Source organism: Suricata suricatta, chromosome 12 (assembly GCF_006229205.1).
Source record: "Suricata suricatta isolate VVHF042 chromosome 12, meerkat_22Aug2017_6uvM2_HiC, whole genome shotgun sequence".
Taxonomy (NCBI): Eukaryota; Metazoa; Chordata; class Mammalia; order Carnivora; family Herpestidae; genus Suricata; species Suricata suricatta.
In genome coordinates this window covers 82792546-82818435 of record NC_043711.1, presented here as the reverse complement: position 1 = coordinate 82818435, position 25890 = coordinate 82792546, and the positions used below count along the sequence as shown (strand labels likewise).

Genomic DNA, 25890 nt, shown 5'->3' with positions numbered 1-25890 from the left:
TGTTCACTGAAGTAGCACTTCTAATTTCCTTCAAGAACTTTTACTTTGCACTCACAACTTGACTGTTAGGCACAAGAGGCCTAGCTTTTGGCCTATCTTGGCTTTCAACACACCTTCCTCATTAAAATTAATCATTTCTAGCTTTTCATTTAAAGTGAGAGAAATGCAATTCTTCCTTTCACTTGAGCACTTAAAGACCACTGTAGGGTTATTAACTGGCCTAACTGTTGTGACTCAGGGAACAAGGAGGCCCAAGGAGAGGGAGATGGGGAACAGCTTATCAGTGGAACAGTTACAACACCTACAATGTTTATCAATTAAATTCACTGTCTTATACAGGCATAGACTGTGGTGCTCCAAAACAATTACAATAATAACATCAAAGATTACTGACCACAGATTACCATTACAAACATAATAATAATGACAAAGTTTGAAACAGAAGAAAAATTACCAAAATGTGACAGAGACACAGTGAATGTCATTAAAAATAATGGCACTGAAATTGGCTCAATGCAGGGTAGCCACAACCCTTAATTTATTTAAAAAAAAAATCAAAATATCTGCAAATGACAACAAAATGAGGTACACCTGTATTTAGAAACCAAAATATCCATCTGGGCCAAACCTATGTAACACTAAAAATAATTAACACTTCTGGGGTGCCTGGGTGGCTCAGTCAGTTGAGCATCTGACTTCAGCTCAGGTCATGATTTCACAGTTTATGAGTTCAAGACACATCTGGCTCTGCTGACAGCTCAGAACCTGAAGCCTGTTTTGGATTTTGTGTTTCCCAATCTCTCTCTCTCTCTCTCGCTCTCTCTCTCTCTCTCTGCGCCCCTCTCCCACTCATGATCTGTCTCCGTCTCTCAAAAATAAACATTAAAAAGAAATTTTAAAAAGCCTAACACTTTAGGTTGCAGTAAAGGATAACAATTATGAGCTCAGGCTCAGAAAGTAAGGCAATCATGGGTTCAACTGTGCCACCACACTATTAACTCAGGCAAGTTTCTTTCCCTTTCTTTAACATTAAAAATGTTTAAGATTAACTGAAATGACAGGAAATATGCTCATCATACTGCCTCACATAGAACAATAAACATTAACTAATTGATTCTACTCTCAAATTCACCACCTACCATTTTCTCCTTTCAATTACTCTATTTTTACCTAGACACTGTGACTGAAGATTTCCAACAACACACCTGTGTTGTTCTCCATCTCAACAACTATTTTTCTTCCTTCCACCTAGAACCCCTTCCTCTCTCCAATTTCCTAAGGCATGCAAAACCAAATTATAATTATGCTTCATTGTCTTTGGTCAAATGCTATTTCTTCTATGAAGCTTTTTATAATTTTGGTTTATATACTGATTTACATTTTTTAAAACTGTCATCTATTATTTTCTAATAAAAATAAAAACAGTCAAGAGAAGAAACAAAACTCAAACTAGTTCTGAAGTAAAAGAGTATGAGATTAAGGCAGAACGACAATTCTGTAAGCCTTATTTTCAAGAAATAGACTTTGTTACATAATCAAAAAAATTTCTCGAAACAGTTTGTCATAATCTAAGAAATACCTGTATGTCTAACCATAGTGGTTCTCAAGGCGTATGGCCTGGTCTAACACCACAGGCATCACCTGGAAACTTGTGAGAAATGCAAATCTTTGGCCCAAACTAAGACAGAACAAATTGGGAACTGGAGATAAGACAGCAATCTGTGGTTGAACAAGTCTTCCCAGGGATTCTGATACACTCTGAAGTTTGAGAAATATAGCCATACTAAAATAGCACTGGTGGTTTATTTCGGTTCCTTTAGTAACTGGGTGTGAAACTAAAACTTGAAATGGAGTTTGAAAACCAACATGGAAACCTATACACTATATAGAATTATTAGTGTGAACTCACCAGCACCATTATCTTTTAGAAGGAATTAGCTACTAATTCCATGCTACTATGGCTTTATTCCTCTGCTCCATATTCTTACAAACCTCTGCTTATCACTGCATATATATCTAATTTTTACATAAGCCTAGATGTTTATAGACAGGATAAAGAACCCTGGAGAACCAAGATGCTAATACAGTAAGGTACTAACAGTCAATAAAGTACTTCTAACAACAAAGTCTTAAATACTTAAACACTTCATAAAAATGACAGAAGACAACACTAAATAATACAGGACTTTCAGACATACTACAGAGGAAAGCAGACTTAGAAGACTATATTCATAACATGCAACAGTGCCTGAATTAAGACAAAAAGGTAATGTAACCTAAAGTTGTTTAGTATTCTTCCTAAATGATAACTGGGCAAGGAATTGAAGGGGAAGGGCACAATACCCTTGTTCACTGGATATATACTGCCCTGCTGTTTAGTCTTATAATTATGAAGTATGCAAATAAAAGCAAAGGGAAAAAGCTAGTCATGGCCATGATTGCCATGAAGTAACATTTAAACAGCATTTGACAGTTAATAAAATGCTTTTCAAACCCGTCAGAAGTAAACTCTCTAGAATAAAAGGTAATGAAAGGAATTCATAATTAACACAAAAGACATGCTTAAGATTAGTCTGGCAGTCTCAGAAACCTAAAAGCCATTATTCCTCAGATCACTTACGACAATGGTTCACTTGGGTAAGAAGCATTGATTAAATAAATGGCATGAAGCTAGGGCTCCAGGAATGCCTTTGTAAGACATTTATAGATGACTACGGTGGTTTCATAAAGTACTTTAAGAATGAGATTTGTAGGAGTGCCTGGCTAGCTCAGTCAGTTGCAATCTTGATCTTGGGATTATAAGTTTGAGCCCCACATTGGGTGTAGAGAGTACTTAAAAGAAAAAATAGAAAAACTAAAAGTAATGAGATTTATAAAAAGAGTGAACCTTTCTTTTTTTAAACTTGTATTTATTTTGAGAGTGGGGGGAGAGGGAGAGGGAGTGGGAGAAAGGGAGAGGAAGAGAGGGAATCCCAAACAAGCTCAACATTGTCAGCATGGAGCACAACAATGCAGGGCTTGATCCCATGAACTGTGAGATCATGACCTGAGCTGAAATCAAGAGTCAGCTGACTGTACCACCCAGGTGCCCCTTAACTGAACCTTTCAATGAGCACACAAAATTCTACAACATTCTTACTTATTAGTGGAAAAATATGGGTTTATTATATAAAAGAGGAGTTAACTGATGAACACAAACTGAAATATTAAAACTATTACAGAGAAAAATTTGAGGAATTCAAAACTCTTATTAAACGTAACTAGGGGGAGGCCTAAGAGGCTTGAGTTGTCTCCCAGTCTACAGAGATTTGTAAAAACTTTTTCTATTGCTTTTTAATCACACTGAGAAATAAAAGCAGTTATTATTCCCTGGACAAGATGTTACTAATCCTTAATATTCCACCTCTTTAAAGATTAGTATAAGAGATGTTGTCACAGGAGTGACTCTGAAAGGAGGTCTCTATTAGATAAAAAAGAACAGTTTTACACCCTTTTAATTTTCCCAAAGATCTTGCTAAGTTGTCTTTTTTTAACTTTATTATGAAATTTTCCATATATCACAAAAGTAGACATACTAGTGGCACAAATTCCCTATCAACTCAGTTTCAACAACAATTAACATTTTGTTCTACCTGCTCTACCTCTCCTCTCCTATACCATCTCACACTGTAATACCCTATCTTTTAGGGTATTTTCCCTTATGTTCTGTGATACTTCTATACTTCTCTGAACTTTACTTCTGTGGTTCATCATCTTCCTACCCAGTATTTACTCAGTTTGGGGAAAAAGAAAGAATCTAATGGGATTTTTCAACTCTCTAAGATATGTTGCTTACTGCCTTAAAAGAGTAGGAGCATCTCCTTTTCTAAGCTTATCTCCCATTATCAGTTTTCCAGGATAACATTAAACACTTAAATGTTTAAATCAGTTAATACCCAAAGCTTTCAACATTTTCAGGCACTAGACCTCAAGGCAAATAGACACATGAAAGTGCTCAATCTACTGGCACCTGGCTGGGTCACTCAGAAGAGGTTGCGACTCTTGATCTCGGGGTTGTGAGTTTGAGCCCCCACACTAGGTATAGAGATTACTAAAAGAAATAAATAAACTTAATCTCTGCTCCCTTCAACAAAGGCCCAGAAGATACCATAGATGGTGATGACTTTCCCATATACCCAAAGCTTATAACCCAGTTTTTCTAGGAAAAAACAAATTTAACACTCCAGTGATGGCCCTGGGATTCTGAACTCCCTGCCTTTGGAAAAGTGCCAATATATTCACTTTCCACAAGCTGAAAGAAGTATTAGCAATTTGGGTATCCCTGAGCTACTCCAAAGAACTGCAGTCAAATAAGCTAAGTATCTTGAAACATTCATAAATATTTCCTTTCTTACTTTGAGCCCTAAATTTCTTTTTAAAGATTTTATTACTTCAGTAATCTCTATACCCAACATGGGGCTCAAACTCACAACTCCATGATCAAGAGTTGTATGCTCCACCAACTGAGCCAGCCAGGTGCCACTGAGCACTGAATGTTTTAACATTTCTTTATTCTCAGTCTAAACTTTTGTTTCAGTCAAACTAAAGTTCTGACTAAAACGGGTATTTATTCTTCTTATATTCTTTGGTGAGCAACAAGTGAACTCTTACCTTGCTTCATCCTTGGGTCTGGTGGCATCGTCATTTTGTGAAGCACCTTGAACATTAATAAAATTTACATAGAAAATGAGTTTCAAAAAGTGATTTTCACCTTTTTCCTAAACATGCAAAGACTTTTATTAAAACCTGTAGAACATACTATAACTTAAATTACAACATATATAAAGCAAAAATGTGATAAAATGTTATGATTGAAATTAGAAAATGTTTAACCAAAATTTTATGCAAATATGTTTTAGGTCTCGGAGATGTTAATTACTCAAGGGATTATTACTGATGTCCTACTTCTGCCTTTTAAAATATGTATTTGCTTGGTTCTAATTCAAATCTAATATTTTAGCCATGTTTTACATTCCAAATTCCTCACAAAAAGTACTGATAACCAGGAGCATGAGGAATAAAACAGATTCTGAAAACAGAAAAACCAGTAACATTCTCTTTCTTATGCAAGGGCCTGGCAAGTAACTTCAAGAATAGGAAAGGTTCCAATTAATCTCAAAGTGGCAAATTAATACCAGAAATATCACACTTTCTTCAAATTTCATTCATGTGAAATAACCTAAGGATTCAATAAGGGTCTGTGCACATTAGATGATAGGCACACTGATTGCAGCAAAAATAGTAGACAGAGAAGGAAAAACTGTAAAATGCAGAAACAACTCAAGTTTATCAATCTATTTTAGGTTAGTTAAAGAATAATAATCCCGAGGATGCCAGAGTGGCTCAGTCAGTTATGTGTGTGACTTCAGCTCAGGTCACAATCCTGCAGTTCATGGGTTGAAGCCCCAATTGGGCTCTGTGCTGACGTTCAGAGTCTGGAGACTGCTTCTGTGTCTTCCTCTCCCTCTGCCCTTCCCTCTCATGCCCTCTCTCTCTCAAAAATAAATAAACATTAAAAAAAATCCCTAAATACATAGTTTGAAACAGTGAAATCATCACTACATTACTCCAAACCATAACTAACAGATTAATTTCATTTTAAAAATGCTGAATCACCACTATCCTATACCATACTCAGCAAGGTTGCCAAGTATATCATCTTGTCTAAAAATATTTTAAAAATTAGGGGGCATAAAAGGTTCAACATAAAGAATATAGCCAATAATATTTTAATAGTGTTGTATGGTGATGGACTGTAGCTACACTTAACGGTGAGCACAGCATAATATACAGACTTGTCCAATCACTATGTTGTATACCTGAAACTAATATAACCTGTGTGTCAACAATCCTTCAACTAAAACAAAAAACTGACCCAAAAAAAGTACAAGTGAATAACCAGACAATATGTATGCAATGGAAAACTATTCAGTAATAAAAAGGAACAAATCATTGAATCATGCTATGAAAAACACTGTGCTAAGTGAAAGTCTGACACAAAAGACCATACACACTGTACCATTCCCATTTATATGAAATGTCCAGAAAAGGCAAATTTTTGGAGACAAAAGAGATTAGTGGTTGCCTAGGGCTAGAGGTGGGAACAGAATTTCCTGTGAATAAGAAGATCTTACGAGGAAGATGAAAATGTTCTAATCCTGATTTACAGTAATGGTTGGATCATTCAGTTAAATTACCAAATTGTATTTTACAATGAGAGAATTTTATGAAATATAAATCTCAATAAAGCTGTCAAAAATGGTTTGAATCCATGAGCTGTGAGATCATGACCTGAGCCAAAGTCGGTCACTTACCTGACTGAGCCACCCAGGATCCCCTAAAATTTTTTTTAATGTTTACTTCTGAGAGAAACATAAAGTAAGAGTGCAAGTGGGGGAGGAGGTAGAGAGAGAATCCCAAGCAGGTTCTATGATATTAGCACAGAGCCTGACTTGTGGGGCTCAATTCCACCAACCGTGAGATCGTGACCTGAACTGAAATTAAGAGTTGAACGTTTAACTGACAGCCACACAGGCACCCCTTAAAAGGGTACATTTCAATTTTATAAGAATTCTTTTCAGTTTTTTAATGTTGATTTAGTTTGAGAGAGCGAGAGAGAGAGAGAGCGCGCGAGCGAGAGAGCACATGTGCGCGAGCAGGGAAGGGGCTGAGAGACAGGGAGACACAGAATCTGAAGTAGTCTCTGTGGGGCTCAAATCCACTAACTGTGAGATCATGACCTGAGCTGAAGTCATGATCTAAGCTGAAGTCAGACACTTACTGACTGAGCTATCCAGGAGCCCCTACAAGAATTATTTTTATATGGAATATATTGCCTCAAATAGTTAATGAGACATAAATGAAATCAGAAAGCAAAATAAGAAAATGCTGCATAAGTTACTAAAATTAGTATTCCACTTTTCTCAAAAATTAAGAAAACTACTTGTGCGGGGAGTGCACCAGAGTGGATCAGTCAGTTAAGCATCCTAACTCTTGGTTTTGGCTCAGGTCACGATACCATGGTTTGTGAAACTGTGCCCCGCATTAGGCTTTCTGCTAACAGCACAGGCACAGAGCCTGCTTAGGATTCTCCCTCTCCCCTGCCGAAAATGGAGGTGCACACTTTCTCTCTCTCAAAACAAATAAATAAACTTAAAAGAAAAAGAAAACCATTTGGAATAGTCGATTTAAATCTACCAATAAGTGACACTCTAAACTTTTTCATTTATTACAAAGAAGCACAGTATTTAATCACAGAAGACTCTGAGGCCAAACTGCCTGGGTTTGTATTGTAGCTTCATCATGTACTAACACTGTGATCTCAGAAAGTACACTGGACTTTCCTGTGCCTTTTACCACGCATATAAAATGGGGACAATAATGATATCTACTTAACAGAACAGTTATAAGGATTAAACAAAAATACTTAAACAGTGCCCAGCACATAAGCATTTCATAAATATTAACATTTCATCTGTAAGTACAAAGGCCATTTTCATCTACTTCAATGCAGAGGGGAAGCCATAATCATGAAAAATTTTTTTTAATGTTTATTCATTTTTTGAGAGAGGGAGAGAGAGTGAGAGCAGGGGAGGGGCAGAGAGAGAGTGAACAGGCTCCAGGTTCTGAGCTGTCAACAGAGCCCAACACAGGGCTCACTCACAAACTGAGAGATCATGACCTGAGCTGAAACTGGACACTTACCTGACTGAGCCACCTAGGTGCCCCAATGGAATAAATTACACAGACTTAATTCTGTGCTTCCAGAGAATACTTTTTTAAAAAGATACAAAATGTCTGATACTTATACAATGAATGTACAAGTAGAGAACAGTGACCTTCAAGTTTGTATTTTATAAATGTATTGTTCTTTAAAAGTATTCCTATTCCAAATGGGGATAGGGAATCAGGAGGATATATTAGACAATGGTTTTATTTTTTCTGGGGTGATGAAAACGTTTTGAAATCAGAGGTTACGGTAGATACTATCATTATGAATATACTAAATGCCACTGAATTATACACTTCATAAGGTTAGTTGTATTATATAAATTTTACCTCCATTAAAAGAATCACAACAAAAAAAGGGACATAGTTGAAGAAACAATAAATGCTGTAAAGCTGAAAGTGCACATATCAATATATACAAGTAATTCCATTCTCAAGTATATATCCCACATAGACTCTTCAAACTGTACTAGGAGACATATAAATGAATAAATGCAAAAATATTCAATCTATGACTGTATGTTAATGGCAAAATCTGGGAGGAAATCAGATGTCTTTTGACATAAAAATGGATAAACTGTGGTATACTCACCAAACATGATCATACAGCAATGAAAATAAATGAGTTACAGATATAGTACTATGGATAAATTTTAAAAGGCAAAATTTATTTTCATAGAGCTCAAGAAAAAGTATAAGTAATATACTGTTTAGGGACATGCATATGTGATAAAAAAAAATTTAAGCAAGGAAACGACAAATTCAAAATTTAGAGTAGTGATTATCGGTAAGGGAAAGACAAGGAATGATATAAGGAGGAAAATACAGGAAGATATGATGATTGTTAATGCTCTAATTTCTAACATGTGTGGTAGTACATGGGTGCATAATCTACTATGCTGGTTTATATATTACACATATTAAATGTAAGAATACGACATAGGGCACCTGAGCGGCTCAGTTGGTTAAGTGTCGAGCCCCGCATCGAGCTCTGTCTGTGCTGACAGCTCAGAGCCTGGAGCTGCTTTGGATTCTGTGTCTCCCTCTCTCTCTGCCCCTCCCTCGCTTACACTCTGTCTCTCTCTCTCTCTCACAAATAAATAAAAACGCTAAAAAAAAAATTTAAAGTATATATGTTATATATGGGGTGGTTAAAAATAAAGATCTTTACACAAATATGTTCACGTTTTATAACCATGAATTTTAAAGTAGAATAGATTTTTGTCTTTAGGAAAAATGTCTTTGACAGTAATACTTTTCAATGTTTCCTACTGGAAGACATATTTGGGGAGACAGGTGTTAAACTAGCGATCTACCACCACCACCAGCCCAAGAGGTAAAAACAGATGAAATGGGAAGTTCTTGCAGATATGAACAACTGCCCACACTCAATTTGACTGACTTTAGATCTGAGTGCTAAAACAATAAGTCTGAAATTAAATAAAGGACTCTTCCCAGAGATTCATAAAAAGCTATTAACTCTGTACATAAGTAGAGGGAAACCCCAGGACAAATTATGAAGTTGTTTTCTAAATCAGAGAAGAAAGAATATAAAAGAAAATGTGACAACTACAACTAAGATGCTCAGTTGCATATTAAACTTGCTCTCTAGTTTTCAAATAAAGCTTGAAGATAAGTGGGAAGAAAATACAAACATGCTGGGTAAATTCTGTTTCACTTGAAAAAGGTTTACTTATGTAATGGTCATTTTTTAAAACTTTATCCACCAAAAGCAATGAACCAAAAACTTCTAAGTACCCAAAGAGATAATACTGTCTCATTAGGAAAATCCAATATTCCCACTAAATCTACATTTATAGCAAGCTATTATCTGGTGACTTTTAGAGAGAGAGGGAGACACAGAATCCAAAGCAGGCTCCAGGCTCTGAGCTGTCAGCACAGAGCCAGACGCAGGGCTCAAACCCATGGATGTGAGATCATGACCTGAGCTGAAATCAGGAGTCAGATGCTTAACCGGTTGAGCCACTGGCTGCCCCCATCTGGTGACTTTTAATACTAAAATTCAGGCAGTGATTTCTTTTCCTTATTTAAAAATTAACCAAAAATATTTAAGTCTACAAGAACAAATTTCTTCTAAGAACCATTCTACATGTTCTTCCACAAAAAAATTTCTGACTGGGATACCCAGCTGGCTCTGTAAGTAGAACACGTGACTCTTGATCTCGGGGTTGTACGTTTGAGCCCCATGTTGGATACAGAGATTACTTAAAAGCAAAATATTTAAAAAAATAACAAAACACAACCTCTAACATTCTCAGGGGAAAAATTATCTAAAAATCTTTAATAGTAGAAAATTATTAGAATACTAAAGCAATCCCCCTCCCTCCCCCCCTCCCCACCCGGAACATATCCAACCAACCTATGCCAGGTGCTAGAAATTCAATTTTAGTGCTAAACACTTATTTTAATTTCTGGCTTATAATTAAAGTTCCAGAAATGGAACTAAAGAACAATCTAAGTATAGTTCCCATCACGTATGCTTGTGAACTAGACCAGATTTTATCTGCTTGCAACTCATGATTTGATTCAAAGTTCCTAGGTTTTTAAGTGAACCAATTGGAAAGAACAGGAAACAGCAACAAATATTTGTATTTCAATCTTGACTCTGCATCATCTAGTTGGCGTGATATCGGACTTACTATTTTAATTATCAGAGTCTCAATATCCTTATATGCAAAATGCAGGTTATGTCAAAGCTATGATGGTTAAAGGAATATATGTAAACACACTAACATAGTGGCTGGCACATGGCAAGCATTTAAAAAATGGCACCTATTTTATCTAGCAACTCCAATCCTAAAATACACTGTGATTTTCCAATTAAAATCGCTCTCTACTTCAAATAATTAGGTTAAATTCTGTCAATTATTTTCCTACCTGAATGGAAAACTGGTGACATAGAAATATTCCCTTTTGCGGGCAATAAAGTTGTAAGATAAATATGCAGCATAGATTCTACTCTTAAAATATGAAAACATATGCTTTGTTAATTATCAAATATTTTTCACTAGTAAGAGTTTCAACTCGTAGGGGGTAAAAAACTTGGGAAGTTGTAAGTACAGAGTATAAGCAATGTACCAATGAAATTTAACTTGTGTATTATCTTCCAGTATTTCAATTTATGGAAAAATTTTACTATTACAGAGTTCCTACAAATAGTAGTCAATTAAAATCAACTAGTCAACTCTGAAGCAGTATGACCATTTCAGAAAGTTCTCTCCACCCTCATTAACTTCAAAGAAACAATCTGGAAGATATACCAGGACTGTGTTGAAGGTCCTGCTATTAAAAAAGATCATGAGTTAAAGAGGAAGTAGGAAGTCTTCCAAAGCAGAAACAAAAGAATAATAGCATCTGACAACTGCAAAATGTTTCATAATGCAGTTTCTAAGTAAACAAAAAGAAATCTGTCAGACTAATCAAGAAAACCACTAATCTAGTCTTTGTCTTGGGGACTCTTAAATCGATGTTACAAGTAAAATTCACTTAGCACATTAGTAAGTAAAGGAAAAATCTAAAAGAAATCCACTTAGAAGTACTTTTATTAAGCATACTAGCTATATAGGCAGATTTAGGTTCAAAACTTCTTTCAATTTAGTTCATGTTTATTATTCCCTTTAACAAAAACTAGTAAATCATAAATTATAAGCTACACTGGCATACTGTATAATGAATTTGTTTTGTCATTAGTGTAACACAAAGATACCCCTGTAAATGTAGCCTACAGAAATGGAAAGGCAAATGGATTTCAGTTTGTATTGGCAGGCTGGTATAGTACTAAGAAGGATTTCAAGTCAAATTTAAACTCAACCAGATACTACTACAAACTGTATGCCATTGGCATTGAAGGGAGTGTGGCATCAGATGCCATATTAACTATCATCATTGGCCTACAAAATAGATAGTTTATAAATCAATTCACTATACAGAATCAACTGTGATTCAACTTTGGATTTCAACTTTTTAACTTATAGAAAAATGTTTATTCACAAAAACAATGCACTAAAAGGAAAATGGTTAAAATAAAATAATCAATATCTCTTTTTAAAAAGGAAATAATTTCTTTAAGGTGAAAAAGAATAGCAATAATTATACACAGCATACTATCTATGGTGGCTAACATAAGAATCATTAAAAAGCCTATACAAAAAGTGATTACTTACTTTCTGAACATGTAGTTTCACCATTGGTAACAACTTCAGACTCTAACTGCAGCCCATCAAGACAAACTGACAAGTCTCCTATTGTCTCTGTTGGCTCTTTGTCACCTACAAGCTGTAAAGTCACAACTACTTCCTCAACTGTAAGAGAATACAATTACAAAACAAAATAGTCACTTTTTGTTCTTTAAGCCATCTTTTTTTTCTTTAAGCCATTTTTTTCTTTAAGACAGTGTCAGAAAAAAATTTACATCTTTGTGTATATAAACTGTTTTTAGTATACTTCTCCAGGGTTTCAGGCCTTTTGACACAAAATATTTAAAAGTAGAACAAAATCTGCTAATGTTTAATATCCATAATGTAAAAAATACTATATAGCTCAATCATCTCATTGGTTATATTCATTCCATCCTTGCAGGAAATAAGACAGGATTATTCAGCTATACATGCTTGAAGTTTATTGAGTGAAAATATGTAACTTAAGAATGGATTGTATCTCTTAAATCCTAAATGAGATTTAGAAAGTATGTTTTAGATAGTCAAGATATGGAAAAACACCTATGTTTTAAAATCATGATACAGTAATCAAAACAAGGATGTTTCACACTATTATATAGCTACTAAATAGAATTATGTTTTTCATCTCTATATATTTTTAACTTTTCCATAATTGAGTTATAATATCTTAATAAGTACCTATTTACTAAATTTATTTTAAAATATTGGGTCAAAAATGATTGGCTAAAAAACCAAAGTTGCTCAGAATGCTTTAAATAATTCAAAATTTGGGGCATCTGGGTGGCTCCGTCAGTTAAACATCTGACTCGATATCAGCTCAGGTCATGATCTCAAGGGCTCAGGGCTGACAATGCAAAGCCTGTTTGGGATTCTCTTTCTCTCCCTCTCCCCTACTCGGGCTTGCATGTGCACATGCATGCACACATTCTCTCTCTCTCTCTCTCAAAATAAACAAACATTCAAGATTGTTCTCCTTATTAATATTATAACCAAGTAAACAACAAATAGTGAACATAGTCATCCGGCATGTCCTGCACACGAATTTCTTGCAAAAAAACAAATAACCTAGCAAATTTTCTGATGCTTTTATATACATACGTTTCATGTTGTTTGACTTTAAGGTTTCAAAGATATCTAATGCAGCAGTTCCCAACAAAACATCAGATTTCAGTGTCTGATGACTCCACACACGAAAATGTAATTTACTCACAGGGGTGACAATACTAAAAGGGAAGAAAGGTTAAAAACAAAATTTATTATTTTCATTAAACTATCACAGTGGGATCCTAAATAAATTACAGTTTATTGCACAATCAATATTGCCCATATTTTGTAATCTTACAGAAAACATCTGAATGCTACATGCTCACATTGTCATTTTCATTTGTGGATGAACTACAGGAAGGGCAACTTCATGCATGTATCACCAATAAAAGTAAAACTGCTCATCATGCTACAGTTAGAAAATGAGTCTTACTTTAGTGGTATAAAAAAGTTAATTTATAAGTTAAATCTTTATTTTGTTGGGTGGTATAGTAAGCCTGAGGTGATTTCATTTAATCTTCACAACAACCCCTAAGAGATGAGAATTACCACCCACATCTTCAGATACAGAAACTGCTATTCAGAGAAGTTAAGCAAGCTGCCCAGCATCACACAGCTAGTCAGTGGCAGGCTATAATTTGAACAAAGGTCTAGCATTAAAATTTGTATTAAAATGCTCCTCAGTCTTGCAGGGGGAAAAAAGACCAAAAATTTTTTTTTAAAAGAAACAAAAAAGTTCTTCAGTCAGCTACATGATTTGAGGTTTTAGACTGCCAGAAGTGAAGTGTCCGTGATAACTGTCAAATATAGACTCACTCATACCTTCCCAAATGCCAACAAAGAACACCATCTTGGGGCACGGTGGGCATCCGACTCCTGTGTATGTCTCAGGTAGTGATCCCAGAGTCAATAGGATCAAGCCTCATGTTTGGGCCCTGTGCTGGGTGTGGGGCCTGCTTAGGATTCTTTCTCTCCCTCTCTCTCTCAAAGTAAATAAATAAACGTTAAAAAGAAGAAGACTATTTGTAATGACGATTTCCAAAGCAAATCTTGGGAAATTTGAATTTGCACTAAACTGTATACAAAGTATTTTCAAAGTCACCAATTAGAAAAATAGGAACACTGTATTATCTGCCATGGTATGGTTCCATGTTATAAAGAAAAATTCTAGGGGTGCCTGGGTGGTTCAGTCAGTTACATGTCTGACTTCAGTTCAAATCATGATCTCACGGTTTGTGATCTGGAGCCCCACATCAAGCTCTGTGCGGACAGCTCAGAACCGGGAACCCATTTTGGATTCTTTCTCCCTCTCTCTCTCTCTCTCTGCTCCTCCTCCACTTGTACACTGTGTGTGTCTTTCTCTCTCTCAAACATAGAACATTAAAAAAATTTTTTTAAAAAAGAAAAATTCTAGGGGCGCCTGGGTGGCGCAGTCAATTAAGGGTCTGGCTTCGGCTCAGGTCATGATCTCACAGTTCATGGGTTTGAGCCCCGCATCGGGCTCTGTGCTGACAGTTAGCTCAGAGCCTGGAACCTGTCTTCAGATTCTGTGTCTCCCTCTCTCTCTGATCCTCCCCTGCTCATGCTCTCTCTTTCTCTCTCTCTAAAATACAGTAAAAAAAAGTTTTTTTTAATAAAAAAAGAAAAGTTCTAGAAATATTTGAATTTCTCCATTCTAAAGGTGATCAAATTTGGGGGGACAAACTCTTTCTCAGAAGTCTACCTATGCCTATTACCCCATCATCATATTTTCACCACCATTTTAACAGTTTAAACAAACTAAAAATTTTTCATCTTAACATTGCCTCTTCTTTTTTGGGGGGGGCGGACTTTGTCTTTAAAATTCTCAGATGTTATTTCAAAAGAACATATAGTACATACAAGAAAACATTTCTCTATTCGTCATCTGGGAAATCATAATGGGGATGGAATGTAAGGAATTATTAATTTTACTTTAATTTGAGAGGATAAAATATACTCTCAAAGATGGTCTTATCTAAATTAATTCAATTCTAGAGAGAATGCTCACAATAGAAGCCATGTAAACACTGCAGACCAGTCTGCAGCAACTTAAAAATTCATAACTTGAGCTATGTGTTCCCCCAAACATTTAGGCTCGACAACAACTACTTTAAGGGCTACAAGGAGAAGTTTCTTTTTTCTTAACTTTTAAACCACTAAGGAGTTCATATCATTAGCAGCTTAAGGAGCCTCAAAGTGCACATCTAGTGAGCAAAGCCAGCAGTTGGGAGAAACCTAAAGAGTATTCGGTCAATACTCAGTTATTCTGCTAAACATCTCTAGTCATTACAGAGACTGGTGGCCTTTTATCGATTTCATTTGCTTTAAAAAAACAATCTGCTCATATATTTTTAAGCATAAATTCAATTTCTAATGGATCACTAATTAAAAACAAAGTCTAAGAAACTTTGCTAAAATACAAGCAAGCATTAGAATACTTAAATTTCACTCATTTGCTCAAAATCATCATAAAATACATCCAGATATCCTAGAAATCCAAAATTCATGTTAAGAAAAACCAAAAGTCATGTTAAAGAAGAATTCAGGTATTTCTGATTTGTTTTGTCATTTATTAGGAATAAATACTATCTATATACATAAACATGTATTGTGTGAAGAACTTATAGTTTCAAATATCTCATCTCACCATTTGGAAATAAAACTTTTCTTTAGTCATTGATTTATTTCTCTAGGGGAAAAAAAAATGCAAAAATTCCAAATGTTAGGAAGTGCCTGGTGGTTCAGTTGGTTAAGCGTCTGCCTTTGGTTCAGGTCACGGTCTCACACAGTTTACTGCTTCAAGCCCCATATTGGGCTCTCAGCTGTTAGTGCACAGCCTGCTTCAGATCCTCTGTCCTCCTCTCTCTCTGCCCGTGTCCCACTCACAACAGACACTCTCTCTCTCTTAAAAATAAATAAATAAACTTAAGGGAAAAAAAGAATGTTTAAAAAATTTTTTTTAATTCCAAATGTTAGGTAATGAAAAGAATTTTGTATATTTGATGTGGTGACAACCAGTTATATTTTGAGCTATACTTAAATATACATTTGGTCCCAAACTAAATATCTTATATTATCTTGAAATCCATTTGTTGATAAATCATGTTCTCTTCCATCTTAGTAAAAACATTAAAATTAATCTATAATTCTCTTCAATGAGTGCTCAGTACTAACATGTGGGGCTTTGTCAGTAAGTATTAAAAGTGAGCTATATGCTTTCTATGAATTCATTCTACAGATAAAAACACCAACATATAGCGTATGATTATTGGTTTCAGCTCAGGTCATGATCTCACAGTTTGTGAGCCCCATATGGGGCTCTGTGCTGACAGTGCCGGGCCTGCTTGGGATTGATTCTCTCTCTCTCAAAATAAATAATTTTTTTTTAATTTTTAAAAAATGTTTAAACACCAACATACAGACACAGGCACATGGATAAATATTGCAATGCTGTATAGTAACACAACATTAGAAACCAACTAATTAGGGGCACCTGGGTGGCTCAGTAGATTAAGGTCCGACTTCAGCTCAGGTCATGATCTAACGGTTCATGGGTTCAAGCCCTGTACTGGGCTCCATGCTGACCGTATGGAGCCTGTTTGAAATTCTCACTTTCTCTCTCTCTCTCTCTCTCTCTCTCTGCCCTTCCCCCACTCGCACTTTCTCTCAAAAATAAATAAACTTTAAGAAACCAACTGATTTATAGGAACCTAGTAAAATAAATGATAGTCCATATCAAGGGATATTATGTAACTATAATAAGGTTTGCTACATCTATGTGTATGCAGCCAGAGAGAGAACCATGCTATGTAAAGTATAAAAACAGTTATAGGATGCCTGAGTGGCTCAGTTGGTTAAGCATCCGACTTTGGCTCAGGTCATGATCTCACATTCGTGGGTTCGAGCCCCACATCAGGCTCTGTGCTGACAACTCAAGAGCCTGGAGCCTGCTTCAGATTCTCTCTCTCTCTCTCTCTCTCTCTCTCTCTCTTGTTCTCAAAAATAAACATTAAAAAAATAAAAAATAAAAACAGAGTTGCAGAATTTTTTTAAAGGAAGAAAAACCCTTGTAGGTTCTGTGTGGGCTTCTTAATTAAAAACACAAAAAAAAAGGGGTGCCTCAATGGTTCAGCTAATTAAATGTCCAACTCTTGATCTCAGCTCAGGTCTTGATCTCAGGGTTGTGAAATCAAGACCCATGTTGGACCCCAGACTGGGCATGAGGCCTACTAGAAAGAAAAGGAAAAGGAAAAGGAAGAGAAAGAGGAAAAGAAAAGAAAGAAAAGGAAGAAAGTAGAAAAAGAAAAGAACAGAAAGAAAAAGAAAACACACACACACACACACAGCCAAAAAAACAATTTTTAAAATTAAACTCAGATGAGTGGCTACTCACAACCCTGTACTTCAACCCCAATTTAAGGAAAGAGCTGCTAAGAATCTTTCTAGGCCCATGACCATTGGGCTCTCTAGATACTGTTCAGTAGCAATAATGATACCACCATCAATTAAACTGAAGAAGGTAGAGACTGGAAAAACAGAAATATCTAAAGAGAAACAAAACAGGGACTAGAGAAAGGAGTCCTGAGAACAGAGGAGAAAGAAAAACAAAAACATGAGAAGAGGAGCAAAGAAAACAAGTTGAGAAACTTTTAAGGCTTCACTTCTATTCACTTATTAAGCTAAATACTCTGTAGAAAATACTTTCAAACCTACACTGTAAGGGGTTGCTTCCATTTGGGACTGTTTGTATTGTTGCATTTTTCTGTCTTCTTTGACTGTCCATCAACTGTGACTTCCACATAAGGACTTGGTCCAAACCAATTCTTTTTATTTTCTTTAAGTTTTGCTGAAATGACTAGGCAAAAGAAAGGAGAAAATATTTAAATACTCGAGATGTTAGTTCATCCTTCAAATCCATTTAATTTCATAAAGGTTATATAAAACATTATTACTTTTACTTCGAGAAGCAGTTTCACTCTAAAATATTTACTAATTTTATTCACTCATAACCTTTGTATCTCCTCCCATCCTAGTAAATAAACACAGGACCTCCCCCACATCATCCACCCAAACTACTATTAATAGATCCCCCCATGTCAGTTTCAATAGTCTCAGTACTCTGAGATCAATTAAAAAATACATCATCAGGGGCACCTGGATGGCTCAGTTAGTTGAGCATCCAACTCTTGATTTCAGCTCAGGTCATGATCCCAGGGTTGTGGAAATGACCCCAGCGCCAGGCTCTGTGCTGAGCATAGAGCTTGCTTGGGATCCTCTCATTTTCTCTCTCTCCCCTCCCTCTTTCTCTCTCTTTTTCTCCCTCTCTCCCTCTCCCTTTCTTCTTCTGCCCTACCCCATTCGTGTGCTCTTGCACTCTAAAACAAAAAATTTTTTCTAATAAAGTACATCAACAAACTCAGTCAACAAATATTTGAATCCCTAACATGTACTAGATAATTGCTCTCAACTGTAAATAGAGCAGTTTACAGTATAGAAAAGGCCCTGGCTCTTGGGTAGGTAATATCCTAGTTAGACAGAAGTCCTTGTGCTGAAAAACAGGCTAATGTGGCAGAATATAATTTGGTAGTCTCTGGAGAAGCACTGTTAATAAGCAAACATCTAAATGACAGGGAGCTAGCACTGAGAAGACTGGAAGTGGGAAGAGAGCATTCCTGAGAGAAGCAAAAAGGCTTGGCATATCTGAAGGAAATATAGCAAAAGGGAAGAATGGTAAACGAGGTGAGATCACATTTAGCTTTGTAAGCCCAGATAAAGAATTTGGACTTTATACTAAGTAAGTGGCTGGAAAGCCACCAGATGAAGATAATTATAAACTAGGATTATTTTTAGCACCTCATCTATTAGCAAGAGCTTCCTACAAAGTGCATCTTGAGATACTGATTCCTTCATCTTCACCCTTGAGTTAGTTACCTTTGCCAAAAAATAGCCTCATCCAAGCCCTTTGGAAGGTGCAACAAGTAGATTCGAATCTAATAGGAGAACCTCATGGTTCTCACAAGTGACAACTCGTTGCTCCCCTATAAATGAGGTGATCACAGCCATGGAAATATTCTACCGCCCAAATATCTATTCTAGCAGCTAAGCACAGAGAACACCAGGGCCCATCAAGGTTAAGGGACCTATTGTATTGCTATAGGAGTTTGTAAGCTGCTACCCAAGAAACTCAATATCCAGTCCAAAGCAAACACAGTGTGGACATCCTACAGGTCCAGTCCCAGGTGGCAGCCATGAATCTCCTAACTTCACAAACATCACTTCTGTCCTTTGATGCTTATATGGCTTATAAGCCAGCTGCTGGGCTAGTACTCCAACAATGTATGCACATTGTATAAACTAGAACTTCATCATTATTTTGGAACATTTGGTATAATAAAGTTCAATGAGATTTCAAATCAATATGCAGTATCAAAAAAAGTATTTGTCAAAGAAAGAAAAAGGAAAACTGCAAGAGATGTTATTGAAGTAGGCAATAAGGAGCCTCCGAAGAACTTTAAGTAAGAGTGCTATTCTGGGGCATCTGGGTTGAGTGTCTGACTTTAATTCAGGTCATGATCTCATGGTTTGTGAGCTGGAGCTCTGTGTCAGGCTCTGTGCTGACAGCTTGGAGCCTGGGGCCTGCTTCAGATTCTGTGTGTGTGTTTCACTCTCTCTCTGCCCCTACACAGATGCGTGCGTACTCTCTCTCTCTTTCTCTCTCTCAAAAATAAATAAACATTCTCTTAAAAAGTGCTATTTAACGAATTTACTGAGTGCCTACTACATATATCAGATATTATTTGGGGCACTGAGAATACACTGATAATTGAATTAATACTCAAAGACCATCCTACCGCTGTGGAAAAAATTAATTGATAGACAAAAGTGGGGACTAAGAGACTACAAGAGTTATATAATCAAGAGATGATAGTGGTTTGGACTTGGATGATGAACATGGATATGGGGAGGAGATTTTCTAAGAAGAACCAACATGATTAGATTACATGACGAAGTTAGGGGAAAAGAAGCAGCAAGGATAATTCACAGGTTTTCAGTGTGAATAACGATGGAAGAATAGTGTCATTTAAGCAGCATAGGCAGGAAATCAAGAGTATTATAATTAATGTATAAAATGAGATGTTTGTGGGGCGCCTGGGTGGTTTAGTTGGTTAAGTATCCGACTTAGGCTCAGGTCATGATCTCACGGCTCATGGGTTCGAGCCCTGCATCAGGCTCTGTACTGACAGCTAGCTCAGAGTCTGGAGACTGTCTTCAGATTCTGTGTCTTCCTCTCTCTCTGACCCTCCCCTGCTCATGCTCTCTCGCTCTAAAAATAAATAAAAACAGTAAAAAAAAAAAAATTTTAATGAGATGTTTGTGAGACATCCAAGTGTAAATACTAAGAAGTCTTTTACAGAAGAGTAAAGTGGGGCCGAGACCTGTCTCTGATTAATATGTACTATAAAGTTCTAGTACTTCATACAGAGCAAAATTTAATCACAGGATGGCCACAGAAAAATATAAAACCCTTATCTTTAACACATTTCTGATCTGAGAAAAGGTGAAAACGCCTAAACAATTATGCAAAGACCACCACTGTACTTCAGGGCTCTACGGTCCTCTGCAACTGATTAAACCTAGAATAAAGCAATGTAGGCCTGACAGGAAGGAAATGATCTGTCCTCAGTGGCTTTTTAGGATTCAAACTTTTGAAAGTTATTTTGCCACATAATCCCACCCAACCCCACTAGAGCCACTGTAGGAAACTTTAAATGTGGAAATAAAAGGGGTAAGTAAAACTAACACCAACAGTTAGTGTGTCTGCCACATTTTCATTAAAAAACTTTTCTTTAATGTATATTTATTTTTTGAGAGAAAGAGACAAACAGAGTGTGAGGCAAGAGAGGGGCAGAGAGAGAGGGAGACAAAGAATCCCAAGCAGGCCCCAGGCTCTGAGCTGTCAGCACAGAGCCTGACACGGGGCTCAAACTCATAAGCCATCATGAGATCATGACCTGAGCCAAAGTCAGATGCTTAACCAACTAAGACACCCAGGCACCTCAAAACATTTTCATTTTAATAATCAAGACTATTCTGTGAGGTAGGAATTATCATCTTAATTTTTTACACATAAAAAGACAAATTCAACAGAACTTAAAAAGCTTGCCCAAGGGTCATTTGCAAAGCCTAAGTAGGAGAAATTAAGTGCTTAAATCTCAGTTTAGATTGCATAAAGCTTTTGTTACAGCCACAATATTAGAAAATAGATCACTGTACTACTTCCTGAAATTTAATTTACTATAGTAAATTAAAAGAATAAAAATGGTAAACTGTAAGACAGGGAACTGAAAAATCTCAGTATTATATCACCTGGTCTATTGCAAAGGTTTCTAACAATTGTTTTTAATCTCACTTCTGCCACCCCTCAACTTCTAGGACTATCTTCCTAAAACAGATGAGCTCATGTTAGTACTTTTCAAATACTTCTCTAATGCCTGCACGATGAAGGTTAAACTCTTCTGGGGCACTTCACACTGTTGTTTACCTCACTTTTCAGGTAAGGAAACTGAGACTTAAAGATATTAGTGACATGCACAAGGTTACATAACTATTAAGTATCAGAACCAAGACCAAAATCCAGGGACATTAATTCCCTCTGGAGATGGGAGTCATTAGTCTAATATACATTTCTTAACTAAAACTTGGGGTCAGGAGCAAAATGACCTCCCTAAGAGATTAACTATAGAAACTTTAATGGCATATTAATCAAAGCATTTGAGAGTATTTATTATTTCCTGCTATAATTTTTGCATCTATCTGATATGATAAACTATACAGGAAAGCTATTGCCCAATATGAAAAACAATACAGGGACATTCATTAACAATATTCCAGTAAAATGTGAACAGATCAGTTAAATGCCAACAGAAGTTCCCAAAGCAATTATCTAGACCTAGGTGAAAGAGTAGCACAAAAGACAATCTTTCTTATTCAACTCAAACTTGAATAGCTAAATGGCTACTTGGGTTATTTCCATAAAGTAGATTCAAATTACAGAAAATGTTACTGGAGAGTGGTCAGCATGCGGAAAAGTAAGTAGACTCAAAGTTCCCTCATTCCTCAAACACAGCAGTATTGAGGCCAGAAGACTTGGAATTCCAGGAATCCGGGCTACAGAGGGACGGAATCATCTCTGGGGTCCTATAGGGACAATGGAGCAGGCCATAGGTGCATGACTACGAACTGGGAGAGATAAACAGGCAGCATAGGAATGGAGGGGAGGGATCTCCTTTAGTGAATAGAAAAAAGGAAGAGAAGGACTGGCTGTGGAAGTGTAGGATTTTATGTGGACAAGAGAAAAGCCACGGGCAGGGAATGGGAAAAATGGAGAAAGAACCGATTTCTGACTGTGGGGCTTTCTCCACCCTGTTCCTGTTCCAGTGCCTGGGGTGGAGGGGAGCCAGTCCCAGGCTAGGTAGCTAGTTAGCTCTCATGCAATCCTCTCCCTTCAGTGCTGTGGGAAGAAGGCAGCCCCCCCAGCCAGCCAGCAAGAGGCCCTTTGTGACAGTACCCCAGAGAGACAGGATCCTTTAAGACATCAGGGTTTTAATCGCAGCCAAGTGCCTGGGAAGCGCAGGAGACGGTGGAGGGGAACACAGCGGTCACTCACGCTTGCTCATGCCCATTCAGCACTGTTAAGAGCCAGAGGCCCTTAGTTGGTGGGCCAGGTGGAGTGGCACTGCCCCGGAACCAGGGTGTGCAGAGCAAGATCAGGGTTTGAATCCCAACCAAGTACCTGGGAGGTGCAGGAGACTGTGAAGCAGAACAAACTGGCCTGAACAGCATGGTTTGGGACACCTGGTCTGGGAAAGAGAGACTAGGGTGTCGCCATTTTTCTCCCCATCGCCAACAAGGTGGGGTTTCACGGAACATACAAGGGCCCACAGTGGAAGCAGGACCCACCTATACCAAACCACGCCCCTCCTTACCTGGTAACTGCGTATCTAATAGAGCAAGACTGACACTGATGAACCAAACAGCTCCTCCTCCAGACCAGTGCAAGCACGGGTTCAAGGCCCATCAGATACTGGTCCAGTAGTTTCGCATTTTCTGATTTGATTCTTGGTCAGCTTTTATTTTATGTATGTGAGGGGCGGGGGAGATTATATATATATATTTCCTCCCCCCCCCTTTTTTTCTTCCTCTTATTTCTTCCCTTCTCTAGTCTGGTTATTCTGGTTGTTGATTTCTTTAGGCAGATATTTTTAATCTATTCTTTTTACACCTCTTCTGTATCTCCTTTACTTTCCTCTCTCTCTCTGGACTAAACTGTATAGTTTCTGATTCTCTGCCTGGCCAATTATTTTTAAGTTTCTTTTCCCCACCCCCGTCATTTCTCTCTTTGTATGGGATAAGACCTCTTCTACCACCACCACTACCACCCCTTTTTAAAAATTTTTTCCAGGGATATTTCAACAAACAAATCAAAGCACACCTGGTGGAAGGTCCAAACCACCACTACAAGTGGGAGATAAAGTAACCAGAGTCTCAACAACAGAGAGCATGAAACAAAAACTCCATAAACACCTCGTGAAGTGCCAGGCCTTGGACAGTGTTATGACGCCTTGTTAATATAGTATTGCTCACAGGAGCAGGACTCATAACAAGATATTAAAACACATAAGGGACAGAAAAGTAGCCAATATGACAAAACAGAAAAATTCTCCCCAAAAGAAATTCCAGGAAGAAATGACAGCTTGAGAATTGCTCAGAACAGATATAAACAAAATAACTGAGCAAGAATTTAGAATAATAGTCAGAAGATTAATAGCTGGGCTTGAAAAAAAGCATACAAGGCCACAGAAAATCTATTGCTGCAGAGATCAAGGAACTAAGAAATAGTCACAACAAATTAAGAAATGAGATGCTAAATAAACTAGATGCAGTGACAGCAAGAATGGAGGAGGCAGAGGTGAGATTAAGTGACACAGAAGATAAAATTATGGAAAATGATGAAGCTGAGAAAATGAGAGGTAAGAAAACACAAGACCACAAGATGGGAATTAGAGAACTAAGTGATTCCATGGAAAAGTAAAATTTGTATCATAAGAGTTCCAGAAGGAAAGAAAAAGAGGCAGAAGGTTTACATGAACAAATTATAGCTGAGAACTTTCCCTAATCTGGAAAGGAAATGGTCATCCAAATCCAGAAGGATCAGAGAACTCCCTTCAGATTTAACAAGAATAAATCTTCTCCATGGCATATCATAGTGAAACTGGCAAAATACAAAGATAAAGACAATTCTGAAAGCAGCTAGGGACAAATGGGCCTTAGCCTACAAGGGCAGACATATAAGAGTAGCAGAAGACCTGTCCACTGAAACTTGGCAAACTAGAAGGGAATGACAGAAAATATTCAATGTGCTGAATAGGGAAAATATGGAGCCAAGAAGCCTTTATCCAGCAAGGCTGTCATTCAGAATAGAAAGAGAAATAAAGGGTTTCCCAGAAAAACAAAAACTGAAAGAGTTCATGACCACTAAACCAGCCCTGCAAGAGATCCTAGGAGGGACTCTGTGAGTGGAATGCTGCAAAGACTCCAAAGGATCAGAGAAATCAACACAAGCAGGATATCTACAGATAACACAATGACACTAAATCTATACCTTTCAATAATAACTCTAAATGTAAATGGATTAAATGCTCCAATCAAAAGACAGAGGGTATCAGAATGGATTAAAAACAACAACAACAAGATCCATCTATACTGCTCTCTACAAGAGACCCATTTTAGGCCTGAGGACACTTTCAGATTGAAGGTGAGGGGATGAAGAACCATCTATCATGAAGTCAAAAGAGAGCTGAAGTAGCCATACTTATATCAGACAAACTAGATTTTAAACTAAAGGCTATAACAAGAGATGAAGAAGGTCATTATATCATAATTACAAGGTCTATCCATCAAGAAAAGCTACCAATTATAAATGTTTATGTTCCCAACTTGGAGCACTCAGATACGTAAATCAATTAATCACAAACATAAGCAATCTTACTGTAATTGCAAAGGACTTTATTACTCTACTTACAGCAACTGACAGATCATCTGGGCAAAAAATCAACAAAGAAACAACAGCCAATGATACACTGGACCAGATGGACTTGACAAATACATTCAGAACTTTTCATCCCCAAAGCAGCAGAATACACATTCTTTTGAGTGCACATGGAATTCTCTAAGATAGATCATATACTGGGTTACAATAAATATAAAAGAATTGAGATTATACCATGCATATTTTCTCATCACAATGCTAAGAAACTTGAAATCAACCACAAGAAAAAATTTGGAAAGCCTCCAAATGCATGGAGGTTAAAGAACATCCTACTAAAGAATGAATGGGTCAACCACGCAATTATAGAAGAAATTAAAAGATACATGGAAGGAAATGAAAATGAAAACATGAGAGTCCAAATCCTTTGGAATGTAGCAAAGGCAGTCCTAAGAGGAAATCCAATGCAATCCAGGCCTATCTCAAGAATCAAGAAAAATACAAAATCCCAAATACAAAATCTAACAGCACACATAAAGGAATTAGAAGCAGAGCAGGAAAGAAACCCCAAAGCCAGCTGAAGAAGAGAAAGAATAAAGTTTAGAGCAGAAATAATACAGAATCCAAAACAAAACACCACCACCAAAAAAACCCAACAACAGTACAACAGATGAATCTGAGGCCTGGTTTTTTGAAAAACTAAACAAAATTGATCAACGCCTAGCCAGACTTCTCAAAAAGAGAGAGGACCCAAATAAATAAAATCACAAATGAAAGAGGATAGACCATGACCAACATCACAGAAATACAATT

General features: G+C 36.9%; 1 protein-coding gene and 1 long non-coding RNA gene across 6 annotated transcripts in view; one reads left to right on the top strand and one right to left on the bottom strand.

Moving 5' to 3' along the window:
- ITCH (itchy E3 ubiquitin protein ligase) overlaps positions 1–25890 on the bottom strand; it is a 154628-nt gene that overhangs the window by 67789 nt on the left and 60949 nt on the right. For 4 of the 5 annotated variants that reach the window (XR_003901319.1, XM_029918440.1, XM_029918442.1 and 1 more), the window contains exons 4-7: positions 17745–17886; positions 13065–13189; positions 11952–12089; positions 4651–4696 (exon numbers count right to left, since the gene is read on the bottom strand). Coding sequence is in view for 4 of the 5 variants with exons in the window: in XM_029918440.1 (XP_029774300.1) it covers positions 4651–4696; positions 11952–12089; positions 13065–13189; positions 17745–17886 (451 nt within the window). In the remaining variant the exon portion in view is untranslated. The remainder of the gene's footprint in view (positions 1–4650; positions 4697–11951; positions 12090–13064; positions 13190–17744; positions 17887–25890) is intronic. The other variant, XM_029918444.1, reaches the window with a different exon arrangement.
- Positions 1–25890, top strand: part of LOC115274917 — a 71649-nt gene that overhangs the window by 12712 nt on the left and 33047 nt on the right. Inside the window, exon 2 of the long non-coding RNA XR_003901320.1 lies at positions 21465–21585. This is a non-coding gene — a long non-coding RNA (uncharacterized LOC115274917). The remainder of the gene's footprint in view (positions 1–21464; positions 21586–25890) is intronic.